The 23,151-nt window shown below is 50.2% G+C and overlaps 1 protein-coding gene across 1 annotated transcript in view; it reads left to right on the top strand.

Annotated features, from left to right (window-relative positions):
• LOC144674718 (transcription cofactor vestigial-like protein 4) overlaps positions 1-19,145 on the top strand; it is a 170,247-nt gene extending 151,102 nt beyond the window's left edge. Inside the window, exon 2 of the mRNA XM_078535940.1 lies at positions 18,800-19,145. Coding sequence (XP_078392066.1) covers positions 18,800-19,053 — 254 coding nt within the window. The 3' untranslated portion in view covers positions 19,054-19,145. The remainder of the gene's footprint in view (positions 1-18,799) is intronic.
• Positions 19,146-23,151: the final 4,006 nt, after the last annotated feature.

The following is a 23,151-nucleotide window of genomic DNA, read 5'->3' as shown; positions in this document are numbered from 1 at the left end:
TAGTGTTACAGTGAGGGGTGTGGGATATATTAGAGTGTAACAGTGAGGGGTGTGTGGTATATCAGAGTGTTACAGTGAGGGGAGTGGGGTATATCAGACTGTAACAGTGAGGGGTGTGGGGTATATCAGAGTGTTACAGTGAGGGGAGTGGGGTATATCAGAGTGTTACAGTGAGGGGTGTGGGGTGTATCAGAGTGTTACATTGAGGGGTGTGGGATATATCAGAGTGTTACAGTGAGGGCTGTGGGGTATATCAGAGTGTTACAGTGAGGGGTGTGGGGTATATCAGAGTGTTACTGTGAGGGGTGTGGGGTATATCAGAGTGTTACAGTGAGGGGTGTGGTGTATATCAGAGTGTTGCATTGAGGGGTGTGGGACATATCAGTGTGTTACCGTGAGGGGTGTGGGGTATATCAGAGTGTTACAGTGAGGGGTGTGGGGTATATCAGAGTGTTACAGTGAGCGGCGTGGGATATATCAGTGTTACAGTGAGGAGTGTGGGGTATATCAAAGTTTTACAGTGAGGGGTGTGAGGTACATCAGAGTGTTACAGTGAGGGGTGTGGGGTATATCAGATTGTTACAGTGAGGGGTGTGGAGTATATCAGTGTGTTACTGTGTGGGGTGTGGGGTATATCTGAGTGTTACAGTGAGGGGTGTGGGGTATATCAGAGTGTTAAAGTGAGGGGTGTGCGGTATATCAGAGTGTTACAGCGTGGGGTGTGGGGTATATCAGAGTGTTACAGTGAGGGGTGTGGGGTAAATCAGAGTGTTACAGTGAGGGGTGTGGGGTATATCTGAGTGTTACAGTGAGGGTGTGGGGTATATCAGAGTGTTACAGTGAGGAGTGTGGGCTATATCAGAGTGTAACAGTGAGGGGTGTGGGATATATAAGAGTGTTACAGTGATAGGTATGGGGTATATCAGAGTGTTACAGTGAGGGGTGTGGGTATATCGGAGTATTACAGTGAGGGGTGTGGGGTATATCAGAGTGTTACAGTGAGGGGTGTGGGGTATATCTGAGTGTAACAGTGAGGGTGTGGGGTATATCATAGTGTTACAGTGAGAGGTGTGGGGTATATCAGAGTGTAACAGTGAGGGGTGTGGGATATTTAAGAGTGTTACAGTGAGGGGTGTGGGTATATCGGAGTGTTACAGTGAGGGGTGTGGGGTATATCAGAGTGTTACAGTGAGGGGTGTGGGGTATATCTGAATGTAACAGTGAGGGTGTGGGGTATATCATAGTGTTACAGTGAGGGGTGTGGGGTATATCAGAGTGTAACAGTGAGGGTTGTGGGATATATCAGAGTGTTACAGTGAGAGGTATGGGGTATATCAGACTGTTACAGTGAGGGGTGTGGGTATATCGGAGTGTTACAGTGAGGGGTGTGGGGTATATCTGTGTTACAGTAAGTGGTGTGGGGTATATCAGTCTTACAGTGAGGTGTGTGGGGTATATCTGAGTGTTACAGTGAGCGGTGTGGGGTATATCAGAGTGTTATAGTGAGCGGTGTGGGGTATATCAGTGTTACAGTGAGGGGTGTGGGGTATATCAGAGTGTTACAGTGAGGCGTGTCTGGTATATCAGATTGTTACAATGAGGGGTGTGGGTTTTATCATAGTGTTACAGTGATGGGTGTGGGGTATATCAGAGTGTTACAGTGAGGAGTGTGGGGTATATCAGAGTGTTACAGTGAGGGGTGTGGGGTACATCAGAGGGTTACAGTGAGGGGAGTGGGGTATAACAGATGGTTATAGTGAGGGGTGTGGGGTATAACAGTGTTTTACAGTGAGTGGTGTGGGGTATATCAGAGCGTTACATTGAGGGGTGTGGGGTATATCAGTGTTTTACAGTGAGGGGTGTGGGGTATATAAGAGTGTTACAGTGAGGGGAGTGGGGTATATCAGAGTGTTACAGTGAGGGGTGTGGGATTTATCAGAGTGTTACAGTGAGGGGTGTGGGATTTATCAGAGTGTTACATTGAGGGGTGTGGGATATATCAGAGTGTTACAGTGAGGGCTGTGGGGTATATCAGAGTGTTACAGTGAGGGGTGTGAGGTATATCAGAGTGTTACAGTGAGGGGTGTGGTGTATATCATAGTGTTACAGTGAGGGGTGTGGGATATATTAGAGTGTAACAGTGAGGGGTGTGTGGTATATCAGAGTGTTACAGTGAGGGGAGTGGGGTATATCAGACTGTAACAGTGAGGGGTGTGGGGTATATCAGAGTGTTACAGTGAGGGGAGTGGGGTATATCAGAGTGTTACAGTGAGGGGTGTGGGGTGTATCAGAGTGTTACATTGAGGGGTGTGGGATATATCAGAGTGTTACAGTGAGGGCTGTGGGGTATATCAGAGTGTTACAGTGAGGGGTGTGGGGTATATCAGAGTGTTACAGTGAGGGGTGTGGGGTATATCAGAGTGTTACAGTGAGGGGTGTGGTGTATATCAGAGTGTTGCATTGAGGGGTGTGGGACATATCAGTGTGTTACCGTGAGGGGTGTGGGGTATATCAGAGTGTTACAGTGAGGGGTGTGGGGTATATCAGAGTGTTACAGTGAGCGGCGTGGGATATATCAGTGTTACAGTGAGGAGTGTGGGGTATATCAAAGTTTTACAGTGAGGTCTGTGGGGTATATCAGAGTGTTACAGTGAGGGGTGTGGGATATATCAGAGTGTTACAGTGAGAGGTGTGGGGTATATCAGGGTGTTACAGTGAGGGGTGTGGGGTATATCAGAGTGTTACAGTGAGGGGTGTGGGGTATATCAGTGTCTTACAGTGAGGGGTGTGGGATTTATCAGAGTGTTACAGTGAGGGGTGTGGGATTTATCAGAGTGTTACATTGAGGGGTGTGGGATATATCAGAGTGTTACAGTGAGGGCTGTGGGGTATATCAGAGTGTTACAGTGAGGGGTGTGAGGTATATCAGAGTGTTACAGTGAGGGGTGTGGTGTATATCATAGTGTTACAGTGAGGGGTGTGGGATATATTAGAGTGTAACAGTGAGGGGTGTGTGGTATATCAGAGTGTTACAGTGAGGGGAGTGGGGTATATCAGACTGTAACAGTGAGGGGTGTGGGGTATATCAGAGTGTTACAGTGAGGGGAGTGGGGTATATCAGAGTGTTACAGTGAGGGGTGTGGGGTGTATCAGAGTGTTACATTGAGGGGTGTGGGATATATCAGAGTGTTACAGTGAGGGCTGTGGGGTATATCAGAGTGTTACAGTGAGGGGTGTGGGGTATATCAGAGTGTTACTGTGAGGGGTGTGGGGTATATCAGAGTGTTACAGTGAGGGGTGTGGTGTATATCAGAGTGTTGCATTGAGGGGTGTGGGACATATCAGTGTGTTACCGTGAGGGGTGTGGGGTATATCAGAGTGTTACAGTGAGGGGTGTGGGGTATATCAGAGTGTTACAGTGAGCGGCGTGGGATATATCAGTGTTACAGTGAGGAGTGTGGGGTATATCAAAGTTTTACAGTGAGGGGTGTGAGGTACATCAGAGTGTTACAGTGAGGGGTGTGGGGTATATCAGATTGTTACAGTGAGGGGTGTGGAGTATATCAGTGTGTTACTGTGTGGGGTGTGGGGTATATCTGAGTGTTACAGTGAGGGGTGTGGGGTATATCAGAGTGTTAAAGTGAGGGGTGTGCGGTATATCAGAGTGTTACAGCGTGGGGTGTGGGGTATATCAGAGTGTTACAGTGAGGGGTGTGGGGTAAATCAGAGTGTTACAGTGAGGGGTGTGGGGTATATCTGAGTGTTACAGTGAGGGTGTGGGGTATATCAGAGTGTTACAGTGAGGAGTGTGGGCTATATCAGAGTGTAACAGTGAGGGGTGTGGGATATATAAGAGTGTTACAGTGATAGGTATGGGGTATATCAGAGTGTTACAGTGAGGGGTGTGGGTATATCGGAGTATTACAGTGAGGGGTGTGGGGTATATCAGAGTGTTACAGTGAGGGGTGTGGGGTATATCTGAGTGTAACAGTGAGGGTGTGGGGTATATCATAGTGTTACAGTGAGAGGTGTGGGGTATATCAGAGTGTAACAGTGAGGGGTGTGGGATATTTAAGAGTGTTACAGTGAGGGGTGTGGGTATATCGGAGTGTTACAGTGAGGGGTGTGGGGTATATCAGAGTGTTACAGTGAGGGGTGTGGGGTATATCTGAATGTAACAGTGAGGGTGTGGGGTATATCATAGTGTTACAGTGAGGGGTGTGGGGTATATCAGAGTGTAACAGTGAGGGTTGTGGGATATATCAGAGTGTTACAGTGAGAGGTATGGGGTATATCAGACTGTTACAGTGAGGGGTGTGGGTATATCGGAGTGTTACAGTGAGGGGTGTGGGGTATATCTGTGTTACAGTAAGTGGTGTGGGGTATATCAGTCTTACAGTGAGGTGTGTGGGGTATATCTGAGTGTTACAGTGAGCGGTGTGGGGTATATCAGAGTGTTATAGTGAGCGGTGTGGGGTATATCAGTGTTACAGTGAGGGGTGTGGGGTATATCAGAGTGTTACAGTGAGGCGTGTCTGGTATATCAGATTGTTACAATGAGGGGTGTGGGTTTTATCATAGTGTTACAGTGATGGGTGTGGGGTATATCAGAGTGTTACAGTGAGGAGTGTGGGGTATATCAGAGTGTTACAGTGAGGGGTGTGGGGTACATCAGAGGGTTACAGTGAGGGGAGTGGGGTATAACAGATGGTTATAGTGAGGGGTGTGGGGTATAACAGTGTTTTACAGTGAGTGGTGTGGGGTATATCAGAGCGTTACATTGAGGGGTGTGGGGTATATCAGTGTTTTACAGTGAGGGGTGTGGGGTATATAAGAGTGTTACAGTGAGGGGTATGGGGTATATCAGTGTTTTACAATGAGTGGTGTGGGGTATATCAGTGTGTTACAGTGAGGTGCGTGGGGTATATCAGAATGTTACAGTGTGGGGTATATCAGAGTGTAACAGTGAGTGGTGTGGGGGAGATCAGAGTGTTACAGTGAGGGGTGTGGGATATATCAGAGTGTTACAGTGAGGGGTGTGGGTTATATCAGAGTGTTACATTGAGGGGTGTGGGGTATATCGGAGTGTTACAGTGAGGGGTGTGGGCTATATCAGAGTGTTACATTGAGGGGTGTGGGGTATATCAGTGCTTTACAGTGAGGGGTGTGTCGTATATAAGAGTGTTACAGTGAGTGGTGTCGGGTATATCAGTGTTTTACAGTGAGTGGTGTGGGGTATATCAGAGTATTACAGTGAGGGGTGTGGGGTATATCAGTGTGTTACAGTGAGGGGTGTGGGGTATATCAGTGCTTTACAGTGAGTGGTGTGGCGTATATAAGAGTGTTACAGTGAGGGGTGTGGGGTATATCAGTGTTTTACAGTGAGTGGTGTGGGGTATATCTGTGTGTTACAGTGAGGGGCGTGGGGTATATCAGAATGTTACAGTGTGGGGTGTGGGGTATATCAGAGTGTTACAGTGAGGGGTGTGGGGTATATCAGATTGTTACAGTGAGGGGTGTGGGGTATATCAGAGTGTTACAGTGAGGGGTGTGGTGTTTATCAGAGTGTTACAGTGAGTGGTGTGGGGTATATCAGAGTGTTACAGTGAGGGGTGTCGGGTATATCAGAGTGTTACAGTGAGGGATGTGGTATATATCAGAGTGTTACAGTGAGGGGTGTGGGGTATGTCAGAGTGTTACAGTGAGGGGTGTGGGGTATATCAGAGTGTTACAGTGAGGGATGTGGGGTATATCAGAGTGTTACAGTGAGGGGTGTGGGCTATATCAGTGTGTTAAGTGAGGGGTGTGGGGTTTATCAGAGTGTTACAGTGAGGGGTGTGGGGTATATCAGAGTGTTACAGTGAGGGGTGTGGGGAATATCAGAGTGTTACAGTGAGGGGTGTTGGGTATATCAGATTGTTACAGTGAGGGGTGTGGGTATATCGGAGTGTTACAGTGAGTGGTGTGGGGTATATCAGAGTGTTACAGTGAGGGGTGTGGGGTATATCAGAGTGTTACAGTGAGGGGTGTGGAATATATCAGAGTGTTACAGTGAGGGGTGTAGGGTATATCAGAGTGTTACTGTGAGGGGTGTGGGGTATATCAGAGTGTTACAGTGAGGGGTGTGGGGTATATCAGAGTGTTACTGTGAGGGGTGTGGGGTATATCAGAGTGTTACAGTGAGGGGTGTTGGGTATATCAGAGTGTTACAGTGAGGGGTGTGGGATATATCAGAGTGTTACAGTGAGGGGTGTGGGGTATATCAGAGTGTTACAGTGAGGGGTGTGGGGAATATCAGAGTGTTACAGTGAGGGGTGTTGGGTATATCAGATTGTTACAGTGAGGGGTGTGGGTATATCGGAGTGTTACAGTGAGGGGTGTAGGGTATATCAGTGTTACAGTAAGTGGTGTCGTGTATATCAGTGTTACAGTGAGTGGTGTGGGGTATATCTGTGTTACAGTAAGTGGTGTGGGGTATATCAGTGTTACAGTGAGGGGTGTGGGGTATATCAGAGTGTTACAGTGAGGCGTGTGGGGTATATCAGAGTGTTACAGTGAGGGGTGTGGGGTACATCAGAGGGTTACCGTGAGGGGAGTGGGGTATAACAGATGGTTACAGTGAGGGGTGTGGGTTATAACAGTGTTTTACAGTGAGTGGTGTGGCGTATATAAGAGTGTTACAGTGAGGGGTGTGGGGTATATCAGTGTTACAGTGAGGGGTGTGGGCTATATCAGAGTGTTACATTGAGGGGTGTGGGGTATATCAGTGCTTTACAGTGAGGGGTGTGGCGTATATAAGAGTGTTACAGTGAGTGGTGTCGGGTATATCAGTGTTTTACAGTGAGTGGTGTGGGGTATATCAGAGTATTACAGTGAGGGGTGTGGGGTATATCAGTGTGTTACAGTGAGGGGTGTGGGGTATATCAGTGCTTTACAGTGAGGGGTGTGGCGTATATAAGAGTGTTACAGTGAGGGGTGTGGGGTATATCAGTGTTTCACAGTGAGTGGTGTGGGGTATATCAGTGTTTTACAGTGAGGGGCGTGGGGTATATCAGAATGTTACAGTGTGGGATGTGGGGTATATCAGAGTGTTACAGTGAGGGGTGTGGGGTATATCAGATTGTTACAGTGAGGGGTGTGGGGTATATCAGAGTGTTACAGTGAGGGGTGTGGTGTTTATCAGAGTGTTATAGTGAGTGGTGTGGGGTATATCAGAGTGTTACAGTGAGGGGTGTCGGGTATATCAGAGTGTTACAGTGACGGGTGTGGTATATATCAGAGTGTTACAGTGAGGGGTGTGGGGTATGTCAGAGTGTTACAGTGAGGGGTGTGGGGTATATCAGAGTGTTACAGTGAGGGATGTGGGGTATATCAGAGTGTTACAGTGAGGGGTGTGGGCTATATCAGTGTGTTAAGTGAGGGGTGTGGGGTTTATCAGAGTGTTACAGTGAGTGGTGTGGGGTATATCAGAGTGTTACAGTGAGGGGTGTGGGGTATATCAGAGTGTTACAGTGAGGGGTGTGGAATATATCAGAGTGTTACAGTGAGGGGTGTAGGGTATATCAGAGTGTTACTGTGAGGGGTGTGGGGTATATCAGAGTGTTACAGTGAGGGGTGTGGGGTATATCAGAGTGTTACTGTGAGGGGTGTGGGGTATATCAGAGTGTTACAGTGAGGGGTGTTGGGTATATCAGAGTGTTACAGTGAGGGGTGTGCGATATATCAGAGTGTTACATTGAGGGGTGTGGGGTATATCAGAGTGTTACAGTGAGGGGTGTGGGGAATATCAGAGTGTTACAGTGAGGGGTGTTGGGTATATCAGATTGTTACAGTGAGGGGTGTGGGGTATATCAGAGTGTTACAGTGAGGGGTGTGGAATATATCAGAGTGTTACAGTGAGGGGTGTGGGATATATCAGAGTGTTACAGTGAGGGGTGTGGGATTTATCAGAGTGTTACAGTGAGGGGAGTGGGGTATATCAGTGTTACAGTGAGGGGTGTGGGGTATATCAGAATGTTACAGTGAGGGGTGTGGGATTTATCAGAGTGTTACAGTGAGGGGTGTGGGATTTATCAGAGTGTTACATTGAGGGGTGTGGGATATATCAGAGTGTTACAGTGAGGGCTGTGGGGTATATCAGAGTGTTACAGTGAGGGGTGTGAGGTATATCAGAGTGTTACAGTGAGGGGTGTGGTGTATATCATAGTGTTACAGTGAGGGGTGTGGGATATATTAGAGTGTAACAGTGAGGGGTGTGTGGTATATCAGAGTGTTACAGTGAGGGGAGTGGGGTATATCAGACTGTAACAGTGAGGGGTGTGGGGTATATCAGAGTGTTACAGTGAGGGGAGTGGGGTATATCAGAGTGTTACAGTGAGGGGTGTGGGGTGTATCAGAGTGTTACATTGAGGGGTGTGGGATATATCAGAGTGTTACAGTGAGGGCTGTGGGGTATATCAGAGTGTTACAGTGAGGGGTGTGGGGTATATCAGAGTGTTACAGTGAGGGGTGTGGGGTATATCAGAGTGTTACAGTGAGGGGTGTGGTGTATATCAGAGTGTTGCATTGAGGGGTGTGGGACATATCAGTGTGTTACCGTGAGGGGTGTGGGGTATATCAGAGTGTTACAGTGAGGGGTGTGGGGTATATCAGAGTGTTACAGTGAGCGGCGTGGGATATATCAGTGTTACAGTGAGGAGTGTGGGGTATATCAAAGTTTTACAGTGAGGTCTGTGGGGTATATCAGAGTGTTACAGTGAGGGGTGTGGGGTATATCAGAGTGTTACAGTGAGGGGTGTGGGGTATATCAGTGTCTTACAGTGAGGGGTGTGAGGTACATCAGAGTGTTACAGTGAGGGGTGTGGGGTATATCAGATTGTTACAGTGAGGGGTGTGGAGTATATCAGTGTGTTACTGTGTGGGGTGTGGGGTATATCTGAGTGTTACAGTGAGGGGTGTGGGGTATATCAGAGTGTTAAAGTGAGGGGTGTGCGGTATATTAGAGTGTTACAGTGTGGGGTGTGGGGTATATCAGAGTGTTACAGTGAGGGGTGTGGGGTAAATCAGAGTGTTACAGTGAGGGGTGTGGGGTATATCTGAGTGTTACAGTGAGGGTGTGGGGTATATCAGAGTGTTACAGTGAGGAGTGTGCGCTATATCAGAGTGTAACAGTGAGGGGTGTGGGATATATAAGAGTGTTACAGTGATAGGTATGGGGTATATCAGAGTGTTACAGTGAGGGGTGTGGGTATATCGGAGTATTACAGTGAGGGGTGTGGGGTATATCAGAGTGTTACAGTGAGGGGTGTGGGGTATATCTGAGTGTAACAGTGAGGGTGTGGGGTATATCATAGTGTTACAGTGAGGGGTGTGGGGTATATCAGAGTGTAACAGTGAGGGGTGTGGGATATTTAAGAGTGTTACAGTGAGGGGTGTGGGTATATCGGAGTGTTACAGTGAGGGGTGTGGGGTATATCAGAGTGTTACAGTGAGGGGTGTGGGGTATATCTGAGTGTAACAGTGAGGGTGTGGGGTATATCATAGTGTTACAGTGAGGGGTGTGGGGTATATCAGAGTGTAACAGTGAGGGTTGTGGGATATATCAGAGTGTTACAGTGAGAGGTATGGGGTATATCAGACTGTTACAGTGAGGGGTGTGGGTATATCGGAGTGTTACAGTGAGGGGTGTGGGGTATATCTGTGTTACAGTAAGTGGTGTGGGGTATATCAGTCTTACAGTGAGGTGTGTGGGGTATATCTGAGTGTTACAGTGAGCGGTGTGGGGTATATCAGAGTGTTATAGTGAGGGGTGTGGGGTATATCAGTGTTACAGTGAGGGGTGTGGGGTATATCAGAGTGTTACAGTGAGGCGTGTCTGGTATATCAGAGTGTTACAGTGAGGAGTGTGGGGTATATCAGAGTGTTACAGTGAGGGGTGTGGGGTACATCAGAGGGTTACTGTGAGGGGAGTGGGGTATAACAGATGGTTATAGTGAGGGGTGTGGGGTATAACAGTGTTTTACAGTGAGTGGTGTGGGGTATATCAGAGCGTTACATTGAGGGGTGTGGGGTATATCAGTGTTTTACAGTGAGGGGTGTGGGGTATATAAGAGTGTTACAGTGAGGGGTATGGGGTATATCAGTGTTTTACAATGAGTGGTGTGGGGTATATCAGTGTGTTACAGTGAGGTGCGTGGGGTATATCAGAATGTTACAGTGTGGGGTATATCAGAGTGTAACAGTGAGTGGTGTGGGGTATATCAGAGTGTTACAGTGAGGGGTGTGGGATATATCAGAGTGTTACAGTGAGGGGTGTGGGTTATATCAGAGTGTTACATTGAGGGGTGTGGGGTATATCGGAGTGTTACAGTGAGGGGTGTGGGATATATCAGAGTGTTACAGTGAGGTGTGTGGGGTATATCAGAGTGTTACAGTGAGGTGTGTGGGGTGTACAAGAGTGTTACAGTGAGGGGTGTGGGGTATATCAGAGTGTTACAGTGAGGGGTTTGGGATAAATCAGAGTGTTACAGTTAGGGGTGTGGGGTATATCAGAGTGTTACAGTGAGGGGTGTGGGGTATATCAGGGTGTTATGGTGAGGGGTGTGCGGTATATCAGAGTGTTACAGTGAGGGGTGTGGGGTATATCAGAGTGTTACAGTGTGGGGTGTGGGGTATATCAGAGTGTTACAGTGAGGGGTGTGGGCTATATCAGTGTGTTAAGTGAGGAGTGTGGGGTATATCAGAGTGTTACAGTGAGGGGTGTGGGGTATATCAGAGTGTTACAGTGAGTGGTGTGGGGTATATCATTGTTACAGTAAGTGGTGTGGGGTATATCAGTAGTTACAGTGAGGGGTGTGTGGTATATCAGAGTGTTACAGTGAAGGGTGTGGGGTATATCTGAGTGTTACAGTGAGGGGTGTGGGGTATATCAGAGTGTTACATTGAGGGGTGTGGGTTATATCAGAGTGTTACAGTGAGGGGTGTGGGATATATCAGAGTGTTACAGTGACGGGTATGGGGTATATCAGTGTTACAGTGAGGGGTGTGGGGTATATCAGAGTGTTACAGTGAGGGGTGTGGGGTATATCAGAATGTGACAGTGAGGGGTGTGAGGTGTATCAGACTGTTATAGTGAGGGGTATGGGGTATATCGGAGTGTTACAGTGAAGGGTGTGGGGTATATCAGAGTGTAACACTGAGGGGTGTGGGGTATATCAGAGTGTTACAGTGAGGGGTATGGTATATATCAGAGTGTTACAGTGAGGGGTGTGGGGTATATCAGAGTGTTACATTGAGGGGTGTGGGGTATATCACAGTGTTACAGTGAGGGGTGTGAGATATATCAGAGTGTTACAGTGAGGTGTGTGGGGTATTTCAGAGTGTTACAGTGAGGGGTGTGGGGTATATCAGAGTGTTACAGTGAGGGGTGTGGGGTATACCACAGTGTTACAGTGAGGGGTGTGAGATATATCAGAGTGTTACAGTGAGGGGTGTGGGGTATTTCAGAGTGTTACAGTGAGGGGTGTGGGGTACATCAGAGGGTTACAGTGAGGGGAGTGGGGTATAACAGATGGTTACAGTGAGGGGTGTGGGGTATAACAGTGTTTTACAGTGAGTGGTGTGGGGTATATCAGAGCGTTACATTGAGGGGTGTGGGGTATATCAGTGTTTTACAGTGAGGGGTGTGGGGTATATAAGAGTGTTACAGTGAGGGGTATGGGGTATATCAGTGTTTTACAATGAGTGGTGTGGGGTATATCAGTGTGTTACAGTGAGGTGCGTGGGGTATATCAGAATGTTACAGTGTGGGGTATATCAGAGTGTAACAGTGAGTGGTGTGGGGTATTTCAGAGTGTTACAGTGAGGGGTGTGGTATATATCAGAGTGTTACATTGAGGGGTGTGGGGTATATCGGAGTGTTACAGTGAGGGGTGTGGGATATATCAGAGTGTTACAGTGAGGTGTGTGGGGTATATCAGAGTGTTACAGTGAGGTGTGTGGGGTGTACAAGAGTGTTACAGTGAGGGGTGTGGGGTATATCAGAGTGTTACAGTGAGGGGTTTGGGATAAATCAGAGTGTTACAGTTAGGGGTGTGGGGTATATCAGAGTGTTACAGTGAGGGGTGTGGGGTATATCAGGGTGTTATGGTGAGGGGTGTGCGGTATATCAGAGTGTTACAGTGAGGGGTGTGGGGTATATCTGAGTGTTACAGTGAGGGGTGTGGGGTATATCAGAGTGTTACATTGAGGGGTGTGGGTTATATCAGAGTGTTACAGTGAGGGGTGTGGGATATATCAGAGTGTTACAGTGACGGGTATGGGGTATATCAGTGTTACAGTGAGGGGTGTGGGGTATATCAGAGTGTTACAGTGAGGGGTGTGGGGTATATCAGAATGTGACAGTGAGGGGTGTGAGGTGTATCAGACTGTTATAGTGAGGGGTATGGGGTATATCGGAGTGTTACAGTGAAGGGTGTGGGGTATATCAGAGTGTAACACTGAGGGGTGTGGGGTATATCAGAGTGTTACAGTGAGGGGTATGGTATATATCAGAGTGTTACAGTGAGGGGTGTGGGGTATATCAGAGTGTTACATTGAGGGGTGTGGGGTATATCACAGTGTTACAGTGAGGGGTGTGAGATATATCAGAGTGTTACAGTGAGGTGTGTGGGGTATTTCAGAGTGTTACAGTGAGGGGTGTTGGGTATATCAGAGTGTTACAGTGAGGGGTGTGGGGTATACCACAGTGTTACAGTGAGGGGTGTGAGATATATCAGAGTGTTACAGTGAGGGGTGTGGGGTATTTCAGAGTGTTACAGTGAGGGGTGTGGGGTACATCAGAGGGTTACAGTGAGGGGAGTGGGGTATAACAGATGGTTACAGTGAGGGGTGTGGGGTATAACAGTGTTTTACAGTGAGTGGTGTGGGGTATATCAGAGCGTTACATTGAGGGGTGTGGGGTATATCAGTGTTTTACAGTGAGGGGTGTGGGGTATATAAGAGTGTTACAGTGAGGGGTATGGGGTATATCAGTGTTTTACAATGAGTGGTGTGGGGTATATCAGTGTGTTACAGTGAGGTGCGTGGGGTATATCAGAATGTTACAGTGTGGGGTATATCAGAGTGTAACAGTGAGTGGTGTGGGGTATTTCAGAGTGTTACAGTGAGGGGTGTGGGATATATCAGAGTGTTACAGTGAGGGGTGTGGGTTATATCAGAGTGTTACATTGAGGGGTGTGGGGTATATCGGAGTGTTACAGTGAGGGGTGTGGGATATATCAGAGTGTTACAGTGAGGTGTGTGGGGTATATCAGAGTGTTACAGTGAGGTGTGTGGGGTGTACAAGAGTGTTACAGTGAGGGGTGTGGGGTATATCAGAGTGTTACAGTGAGGGGTTTGGGATAAATCAGAGTGTTACAGTTAGGGGTGTGGGGTATATCAGAGTGTTACAGTGAGGGGTGTGGGGTATATCAGGGTGTTATGGTGAGGGGTGTGCGGTATATCAGAGTGTTACAGTGAGGGGTGTGGGGTATATCAGAGTGTTACAGTGTGGGGTGTGGGGTATATCAGAGTGTTACAGTGAGGGGTGTGGGCTATATCAGTGTGTTAAGTGAGGAGTGTGGGGTATATCAGAGTGTTACAGTGAGGGGTGTGGGGTATATCAGAGTGTTACAGTGAGTGGTGTGGGGTATATCATTGTTACAGTAAGTGGTGTGGGGTATAGCAGTAGTTACAGTGAGGGGTGTGTGGTATATCAGAGTGTTACAGTGAGGGGTGTGGGGTATATCAGAGTGTTACAGTGAAGGGTGTGGGGTATATCAGAGTGTTACAGTGAGGGGTGTGGGGTATATCAGAGTGTTACAGTGAGGGGTGTGGGTTATATCAGAGTGTTACAGTGAGGGGTGTGGGATATATCAGAGTGTTACAGTGACGGGTATGGGGTATATCAGTGTTACAGTGAGGGGTGTGGGGTATATCAGAGTGTTACAATGAGGGGTGTGGGGTATATCAGAATGTGACAGTGAGGGGTGTGAGGTGTATCAGACTGTTATAGTGAGGGGTATGGGGTATATCGGAGTGTTACAGTGAAGGGTGTGGGGTATATCAGAGTGTAACAATGAGGGGTGTGGGGTATATCAGAGTGTTACAGTGAGGGGTATGGTATATATCAGAGTGTTACAGTGAGGGGTGTGGGGTATATCAGAATGTTACAGTGAGGGGTGTGGGGTATATCACAGTGTTACAGTGAGGGGTGTGAGATATATCAGAGTGTTACAGTGAGGGGTGTGGGGTATTTCAGAGTGTTACAGTGAGGGGTGTGGGGTATATCAGAGTGTTACAGTGAGGGGTGTGGGATTTATCAGAGTGTTACAGTGAGGGGAGTGGGGTATATCAGAGTGTTACAGTGAGGGGTATGGGGTATATCAGAGTGTTACAGTGAGTGGTGTGGGGTATATCAGAGTGTTACAGTGAGGGGTGTGGGATATATCAGAGTTTTACAGTGAGGGATGTGTCGTATATCAGAGAGTGACAGAGAGGGGTGTGCATAATATCATAGTGTTACAGTGAGCGGTGTGGGGTATATCAGTGTTACAGTGAGGGGTGTGGGGTATATCAGAGTGTTACACTGAGGGTTGTGGGGTATATTAAAGTGTTACAGTGAGGGGTGTGGGTTATATCAGAGTGTTACAGTGAGGGTTGTGGGATATATCCGAGTGTTACAGTGAGGGGTGTGGGGAATATCAGAGTGTTACAGTGAGGGGTGTGGGGTATATCAGAGTTACTGTGAGGGGTGTGGGGTATTTCAGAGTGTTACAGTGAGGGGTGTGCGGTATATCAGATTGTTACAGTGAGGGGTGTGGGGTATATCAGTGTTACAGTGAGGGGTGTGGGTTATATCAGAGCGTTACAGCGAGGGGTGTGGGGTATATCAGAGTGTTACAGTGAGGGGTATGGGGTATAACAGAGTCTTACAGTGACGGGTGTGGTGTATATCATAGTGTTAAAGTGAGGGGTATGGGGTATATCAGAGGGTTTCAGTGAGGGGTGTGGGGTATATGAGATTGTTACCGTGACGGGTGTGGGGTATATTAGAGTGTTACAGTGAAGGGTGTGGGGTATATCAGAGTGTTACCGTGTGGGGTGTGGGGATATATCAGAGTGTTTCAGTGAGGCGTGTGGGGTATATCAGAGTGTTACAGTGACGGGTGTGGGGTATATCAGAGTGTTACAGTGAGGGGTGTGGGGTATATCACTGTTACAGTGTGGGGTGTGGGTTATATCAGAGTGTTACAGTGAGGGGTGTGCGGTATATCATAGTGTTACAGTGAGGGGTGTGGGATATATCCGAGTGTTAAAGTGAGGGGTGTGCGGTATATCAGAGTGTTACAGTGTGGGGTGTGGGGTATATCAGAGTGTTACAGTGATTGGTGTGGGGTATATCTGAGTGTTACAGTGAGAGGTATGGGGTATATCAGAGTGTTACAGTGAGGGGTGCGGGGAGTATCAGTGTTACAGTGAGGGATGAGGGGTATATCAGAGTGTTACAGTGAGGGGTGTGGGGTATATCCGAATGTGACAGTGAGGGGTGTGGGGTATATCAGAGTGTTATAGTGAGGGGTATGGGGTATATCGGAGTGTTACAGTGAGGGGTGTGCGGTATATCATAGTGTTACAGTGAGGGGTGTGGGATATATCTGAGTGTTAAAGTGAGGGTTGTGCGGTATATCAGAGTGTTACAGTGTGGGGTGTGGGGTATATCAGAGTGTTACAGTGAGGGGTGTTGGCTATATCAGATTGTTACAGTGAGGGGTGTGGGGTATATCAGTGTGTTACAGTGGGGGGTATGGGATATATCAGAGTGTTACAGTGAGGGGTGTGGGATTTATGAGAGTGTTACAGTGAGGGGAGTGGGGTATATCAGAGTGTTTCAGTGAGGGGTGTGGGGTATATCAGAGTGTTACAGTGAGGGGTGTGGGGTATATCGGAGTGTTACAGTGAGGGGTGTGGGGTATATCAGAGTTACAGTACGTGGTGTCGGGTATATCAGTGTTACCGTGAGTGGTGTGGGGTATATCAGTGTTACAGTGAGGGGTGTGGGGTATATCAGAGTGTTACAGTGAGCGGTGTGGGGTTTATCAGAGTGTTACAGTGAGGGGTGTGGGGTATATCAGTGTTACAGTGAGGGGTGTGGGTTATATCAGAGTGTTACAGTGAGGCGTGTGGGGTATATCAGATTGTTACAATGAGGGGTGTGGGTTATATCAGAGTGTTACAGTGAGGGGTGTGGGGTATATCAGAGTGTTACAGTGAGGGGTGTGGGGTATATCAGAGTGTTACAGTGAGGGGTGTGGGGTACATCAGAGGGTTACAGTGAGGGGAGTGGGGTATATCAGATTGTTACAGTGAGGGGTGTGGGGTATAACAGTGTTTTACAGTGAGTGGTGTGGGGTATATCAGAGTGTTACATTGAGGGGTGTGGGGTATATCAGTGTTTTACAGTGAGGGGTGTGGGGTATATAAGAGTGTTACAGTGAGGGGTGTGGGGCATATCAGTGTTTTACAGTGTGGGGTGTGGGGTATATCAGAGTGTTACAGTGAGGGGTGTGGGGTATATCAGAGTGTTACAGTGAGGGGTGTGGGGTATATCAGAGTGTTACAGTGAGTGGTGTGGGATATATCAGAGTGTTACAGTGAAGGGTGTGGGTTATATCAGAGTGTTACATTGAGGGGTGTGGGGTATATCGGAGTGTTACAGTGAGGGGTGTGGGGTATATCAGTGTGTTACAGGGAGGGGTGTGGGATATATCAGAGTGTTACAGTGAGGGATGTGGGGTGTACAAGAGTGTTACAGTGAGGGGTGTGGGGTATATCAGAGTGTTACAGTGAGGGGTTTGGGATAAATCAGAGTGTTACAGTTAGGGGTGTGGAGTATATCAGAGTGTTCCAGTGAGCGGTGTGGGGTATATCAGTGTTACAGTGAGGGTTGTGGGGTATATCAGGGTGTTACGGTGAGGGGTGTTCGGTATATCAGAGTGTTACAGTGAGGGGTGTGGGGTATATCAGAGTGCTACAGTGTGGGGCGTGGGGTATATCAGAGTATTGCAGTGAGTGGTGTGGGGTATATCAGAGTGTTACAGTGAGGGGTGTGGGGTATATCAGAGTGTTACAGTGAGGGGTTTGGGGTCTATCAGAGTGTTACAGTGAGGGTTTTGGGGTATATCAGAGTGTTACAGTGAGGGTTTTGGGTTATATCAGAGTGTTATAGTGAGGGGTGTGGGAAGTAGATGCATGTGCAGAATTTGCTTTGTGTTTCAGTCTAGTCATTCCATTCCTATTCTACATACTGAGCCTCCCAGCTCCGTTCAACATTTCTTGTGACTGTCTCCTGAACTCATGTTTCATCCACTTACACAGACTCATTCCCGGGAGGCGTTAATTTAAACAAGGTGACTGTGTAACTTAAGTCACGCTCTTATCAAGATCATAAATTACCTGATATACTTAGTAAAGCTCTCTCTACACTGTCCCCATCAAACACTCCCAGGACAGGTACAGCACGGGGTTACATACAGAGTAAAGCTCCCTCTACACCGTCCCCCATCAAACACTCCCAGGACAGGGACAGCACGGGGTTAGATACAGAGTAAAGCTCCCTCTACACTGTCCCCATCAAACACTCCCATGGCAGGTTCAGCATGGGGTTAGATACAGAGTAAAGCTCCCTCTACACTGTCCCCATCAAACACTCCCAGGACAGGTACAGCACGGGGTGAGATACAGAGTAAAGCTCCCTCTACACCGTCCCCATCAAACACTCCCAGGACAGATACAGCACGGGGTTAGATACAGAGTAAAGCTCCCTCTACACTGTCCCCATCAAACACTCCCAGGACAGGTACAGCACGGGGTTAGATACAGAGTAAAGCTCCCTCTACACCGTCCCCATCAAACACTCCCAGAACAGGTACAGCACGGGGTTAGATACAGAGTAAAGCTCCCTCTACACCGTCCCCATCAAACACTCCCAGGACAGGTACAGCACGGGGTTAGATACAGAGTAAAGCTCCCTCTACACCGTCCCCATCAAACACTCCCAGGACAGGTACAGCACGGGGTTAGATACAGAGTAAAGCTCCTTCTACACCGTCCCCATCAAACACTCCCAGGACAGGTACAGCACGAGGTTAGATACAGAGTAAAGCTCCCTCTACACCGTCGCCATCAAACACTCCCAGGACAGGTACAGCACGGTGTTAGATACAGAGTAAAGCTCCCTCTACACCGTCCCCATCAAACACTCCCAGGACAGGTACAGCACGGGGTTAGATACAGAGTAAAGCTCCCTCTACACCGTCCCCATCAAACACTCCCAGGACAGGTACAGCATGGGGTTAGATACAGAGTAAAGCTCCCTCTACACCGTCCCCCATCAAACACTCCCAGGACAGGTACAGCACGGGGTTAGAGACAGAGTAAAGCTCCCTCTACACCGTCCCCATCAAACACTCCCAGGACAGGGACAGCACGGGGTTAGATACAGAGTAAAGCTCCCTCTACACCGTCCCCATCAAACACTCCCAGGACAGGTACAGCACGGGGTTAGATACAGAGTAAAGCTCCTTCTACACCGTCCCCATCAAACACTCACAGGACAGGTACAGCACGGTGTTAGATACAGAGTAAAGCTCCCTCTACACCGTCCCCATCAAACACTCCCAGGACAGGGACAGCACGGTGTTAGATACAGAGTTATGCTCCCTCTACACCCTCCCCGTCACACACTGCCTCTCCTCCCCAGGTACTGACCAGACTGTCACCTGCGACTCCGTGGTGGACGAGCATTTCCGGCGGAGTCTCGGCTGTGACTACCAGCTGCCCGCGATCGCTGCCAACTCCGTCTCCATCTCCGGCTCCGTCGACGACCACTTTGCCAAGGCCTTGGGCGAGAAGTGGCTTCAGATCAAAGGATCGGGCGTCTCCAGCCCGGTCGCGTCGGAGCTGCCAAGCGAAGAGGCTTCTCCCCCCAGCCTGGCACCCACTGTCCTCTCGTAGCCTGCGGGACCCATGGGTATGGGACAACCCCCGCCTCCCATGCCCCCCCCACACCGCTCACCCTGCCTCACGCACGTCCTCCCGGGTTAGGACCTGCCCTCCAACCAATCCCGCGATTGAAGGGGGTCAAAGGTATCTCGGAGGGTTGGCCCCTTTCTGGATTCTAGCAAGGGGGGTGCGTTGTCTTTGGATGGTCCTCCTCGTTACCTGGCAACACGGGGTCCGTGAACAACGCACACCGGGGCTGGTATCGCAGCCCTACCAAAATCTCATCCCCCACAGTCCGCACTGCCTTTCATGGGTTCGTCCCCATTGAGAAACTCAACCCTGAGCTGAATTTACACTTCGTTGACCCAGGGAAGGTCTCCAACTGTGTCCCGACTCTCCACTCGCCCGCCCTCCGCCACCGACGCACAGGGGCAGCAGTGTGTGTGTACCACCTACAAGACGCACTGCAGCAACTCGCCAAGGCTCCTTCGACAGCGCCGCCCAAACCCACGACCACTACCATCTAGAAGGACAAGGGCAGCAGACACATGGGAACACCACCACCTGCAAGTTCCCCTCCGAGCCCCACTCACCATCCCGACTTGGAAATATATCGGCCGTTCCTTCGCTGTCGCTGGGTCAAAATCCTGGAACTCCGTCCCTAACAGCGCGGTGGGTGTACCTACACCACGCGGGGACTGCAGTGGGTCAAGAAGGCGGCTCACCACCACCTTCTCAAGGGACAACTGGTTGATGGGCAACAAGTGCCCCCCTCTGAGAATATGTTTGAAAGAAAAATTCACCCACTAAGAGACTGATATGACTGACGTTCTTTCAGAGGGGTGTTCACTGGGATAACTCTTCCGGGCCAGTTATCGAGGCTTCAAGCTGGTCTCGCGGGAGGTTCCTAACTGGCTCTGCAAATGTGTTAGGCTGAAGCATTAGAAGCCTCGCGTCGAGTTGCCTTGGGAACGCATTCCCGCAAACGATGAAAATGGATTTTTTGGACAGGAACACGACCCTGAGATCTGTCGCGAAATTTCAATCCGCTCTCCCGAAGCCACTCGATCCCGGCATGGGGCTCCCAGGAGGACCACGGGAACCCTGCTGGGGTCCCCTCAAAGCATCCGCGAGGAGGTCAAGCATCCCCGCCGACTCGCCGGAGACCCTGGCCACTGAACGATCCGGCATGAGGCTCCCAGGAGGATCACGGGAACCTTCCTGGGGTCCCCTCAAAGCATCCACGAGGAAGTAAAGCATCCCCGCCGACTCGCCGGAGACCCTGGCGACCGAACAGCGTGCGGAGAAGGTTCGCCCGGGGAGGGCGCCGGGAACGCGCCGCCGGGAATGTGCGGAGATGTCGAGTCATCGATGGGGGACAGCAGGGGCGAGGATGGTAGCGGGGGAAGGGGGAGGATGGTAGACTGGTGAGGTGGGAGTGGGGTGGGGGGTGGTTGGTAGCGTACGTAACTCCAAACAAACCCACCTACCCGACCCTTCAAGCGCCACCTGTCCCCCACGCGTGGCAGAGTCCGCACGGGGTCGCGTGCGGGACTTACCCACCCTATCCGAGCCCCTCAAGCCAGCGGGGGTGCGGGGGAGATCCTCAGTCCCGAGGGGCTGCCGGAAAAGGTTGACCCTGAACGCCCTCGGGCGCAGCGTTGGGGTGGGCAGGGAATACCGCCATGCCATTGGACGCCCGCGCCCAGAGAGCAAACTAGAAACGGCCTTATGGGTGGCGCTGGGCTGTACTCAAAGTGGTCACACAGCTGATAACAAAACGGCTGCTGCTGGTGGGAGTCGAGACCCCGTCCTCTGTACAGACACACACACACACACACACACACATTCACTCCATTCCTCTCCCTGCCAACAGTCTGAGACGGGATCAGCCTGCTCGCAACCTCGGGCTTCAGGTTTGACTCTGAGGCACGTTTCCGGCCTCATCTCTGCGCTGTCACGAGCACCGCCCGTCTCCATGTCCGTAACCTCGCCCGACTTCACCCGCCGGTCTCGGCTCATCGGCTGCTGAAGCCCTCGTCCACGCCTTTCTTCCCTCCGGACGTGGCTACTCCAGCGCTCTCCTGGCTGCTCTCCCTCATTCCGCCCTCCGGACACTTCAGCTCCTCTGAAACTCGGCCGTCCGGCCATGTCCAGGCCTCGCTCCGAGTCCCGGTTACCCATCACCCCCTGTGCTCGCTGACCCACACGGGCTCCCGGTCTGGCAACGCCTCCATTTTAAAATTCTCACCCTTGTTTCCAAATCCCTCCATGGCTCTCAGCACCTCCCTATCTCTGTAATGTCCTCCAGCCCCTACAACCTTCCCTATCTCTGTAACCTCCTCCAGCCCCTACAACCCTCCCTATCTCTGTAACCTCCTCCAGCCGCTACAACCCTTCCTATCTCTGTAACCTCCTCCAGCCCCTACAACCCTCCCTATCTCTGTAACCTCCTCCAGCACCTACAACCCTCCCTATCTCTGTAACCTCCTCCAGCCCCTACAACCCTCCCTATTTCTGTAACATCCTCCAGCCCTTACAACCCTCCCTATCTCTGTAACCTCCTCCAGCCCCTACAACCCTCCCTATCTCTGTAATCTCCTCCAGCCCCTACAACCCTTCCTATCTCTGTAACCTCCTCCAGCCCCTACAGCCCTCCTTATCTCTGTAACCTCCTCCAGCCCCTACAACCCTCCCTATCTCTGTAACCTCCTACAGCCCCCTACAACCCTCCCTATCTCTGTAACCTCCTACAGCCCCTACAACCCTCCCTATCTCTGTAACCTCCTCCAGCCCCTATAACACTCCCTATCTCTGTAACTTCCTCCAGCCCCTACAACCCTCCCTATCTCTGTAACCTCCTCCAGCCCCTACAACCCTCCCTATCTCTGTAACCACCTCCAGCTCCAATAATCCTCCCTATCTCTGTAATCTGCTCCAGCCCCTACAACCCTCCCTATCTCTGTAACCTCCTCCAGCCCCTACAACCCTCCCTATCTCCGTAGCCTCCTCCAGCCCCTACAACCCTCCCTATCTCTGTAACCTCCTCCAGCCCCGACAATCCTCCCTATCTCTGTAACCTCCTCCAGCCCCTATAACCCTCCCTATCTCTGTAACCTCCTCCAGCCCCGACACCCCTCCCTATCTCTGTAACCTCCTCCAGCCCCGACAAAGCTCCCTATCTCTGTAACCTCCTCCAGCCCCTACACCCCTCCCTATCTCTGTAACCTCCTCCAGCCCCCTACACCCCTCCCTATCTCTGTAACCTCCTACAACCCTCCGAGATCTCTGCGCTCCTCCAATTCCGGCCTCTCGAGCATCCCCCGATTCCCATCGCTCCGCCATTGGCGGCCGGGCCTTCAGCTGCCTGGGGGGGGACCCTGAGCTCTGGAATTCCCTCCCTCAACCTCTCCACCTCCCTCTCCCTCTCTCCTCCTTTAAGACCCTCCTTAAAGACCGACCTCCTTGACTGAGCTTTTGGTCACCTGTCCCTAATATCTCCCTATGTGACTGGGTGGGGGGGGCCTTGCTTGGTTTTGTAAAGGCTCTTGTGAGGCGCCATGACATTATAGGCGCCACACAAATGCAAGTTGTTGTTGGTCCCCTGTGCTCTTTGACAGACAAACCTGCTCTTTTCCTGGTTTGATTGAGGTGGTCACTGGGAGGAGGATGGTGAGTCGGGATCGCGTTTAGGGTTACGGTCAAAGGTCAGTCGGAGCGACGTGCCTTTTGGGGGAGGAGTCAAAGGTCGCGAACCTCTCGACCCTACCCTGACCTCGGTTGGATTTCCGGGCCAGAGGGTTGCGTTGTTCCTGTTAAGACTCAATGACGCCAAAAAGGCCCCGGAACCTTCCAGAACGAACGTGTTTCTGAAGAGTGAACAACTCCGAGCCATGGTGCCAGTTTCCAATCCGCGCCCCCACCCCCCGTGTATTAGGACCTAGCCGGTCAACAGGGCCTCCGGCCATTGACGGTTGTCGGTGAGATCTTTCTGTGCACAAAATGGCCACAGCCTTTCCCAGCACGGCAACGGGACGGGGGGGGTGGGGTGGGCGAGCGCCGGGCTTCAAACAAGGGGGAAGGACCCTCGGTTGGCCGTGTGGGCGGGGC

Source organism: Cetorhinus maximus, unplaced genomic scaffold (genome assembly GCF_964194155.1).
Source record: "Cetorhinus maximus unplaced genomic scaffold, sCetMax3.hap1.1 HAP1_SCAFFOLD_765, whole genome shotgun sequence".
In the NCBI taxonomy this organism is placed as follows: domain Eukaryota; kingdom Metazoa; phylum Chordata; class Chondrichthyes; order Lamniformes; family Cetorhinidae; genus Cetorhinus; species Cetorhinus maximus.
This window is presented reverse-complemented; position numbering and strand designations above follow the sequence as displayed.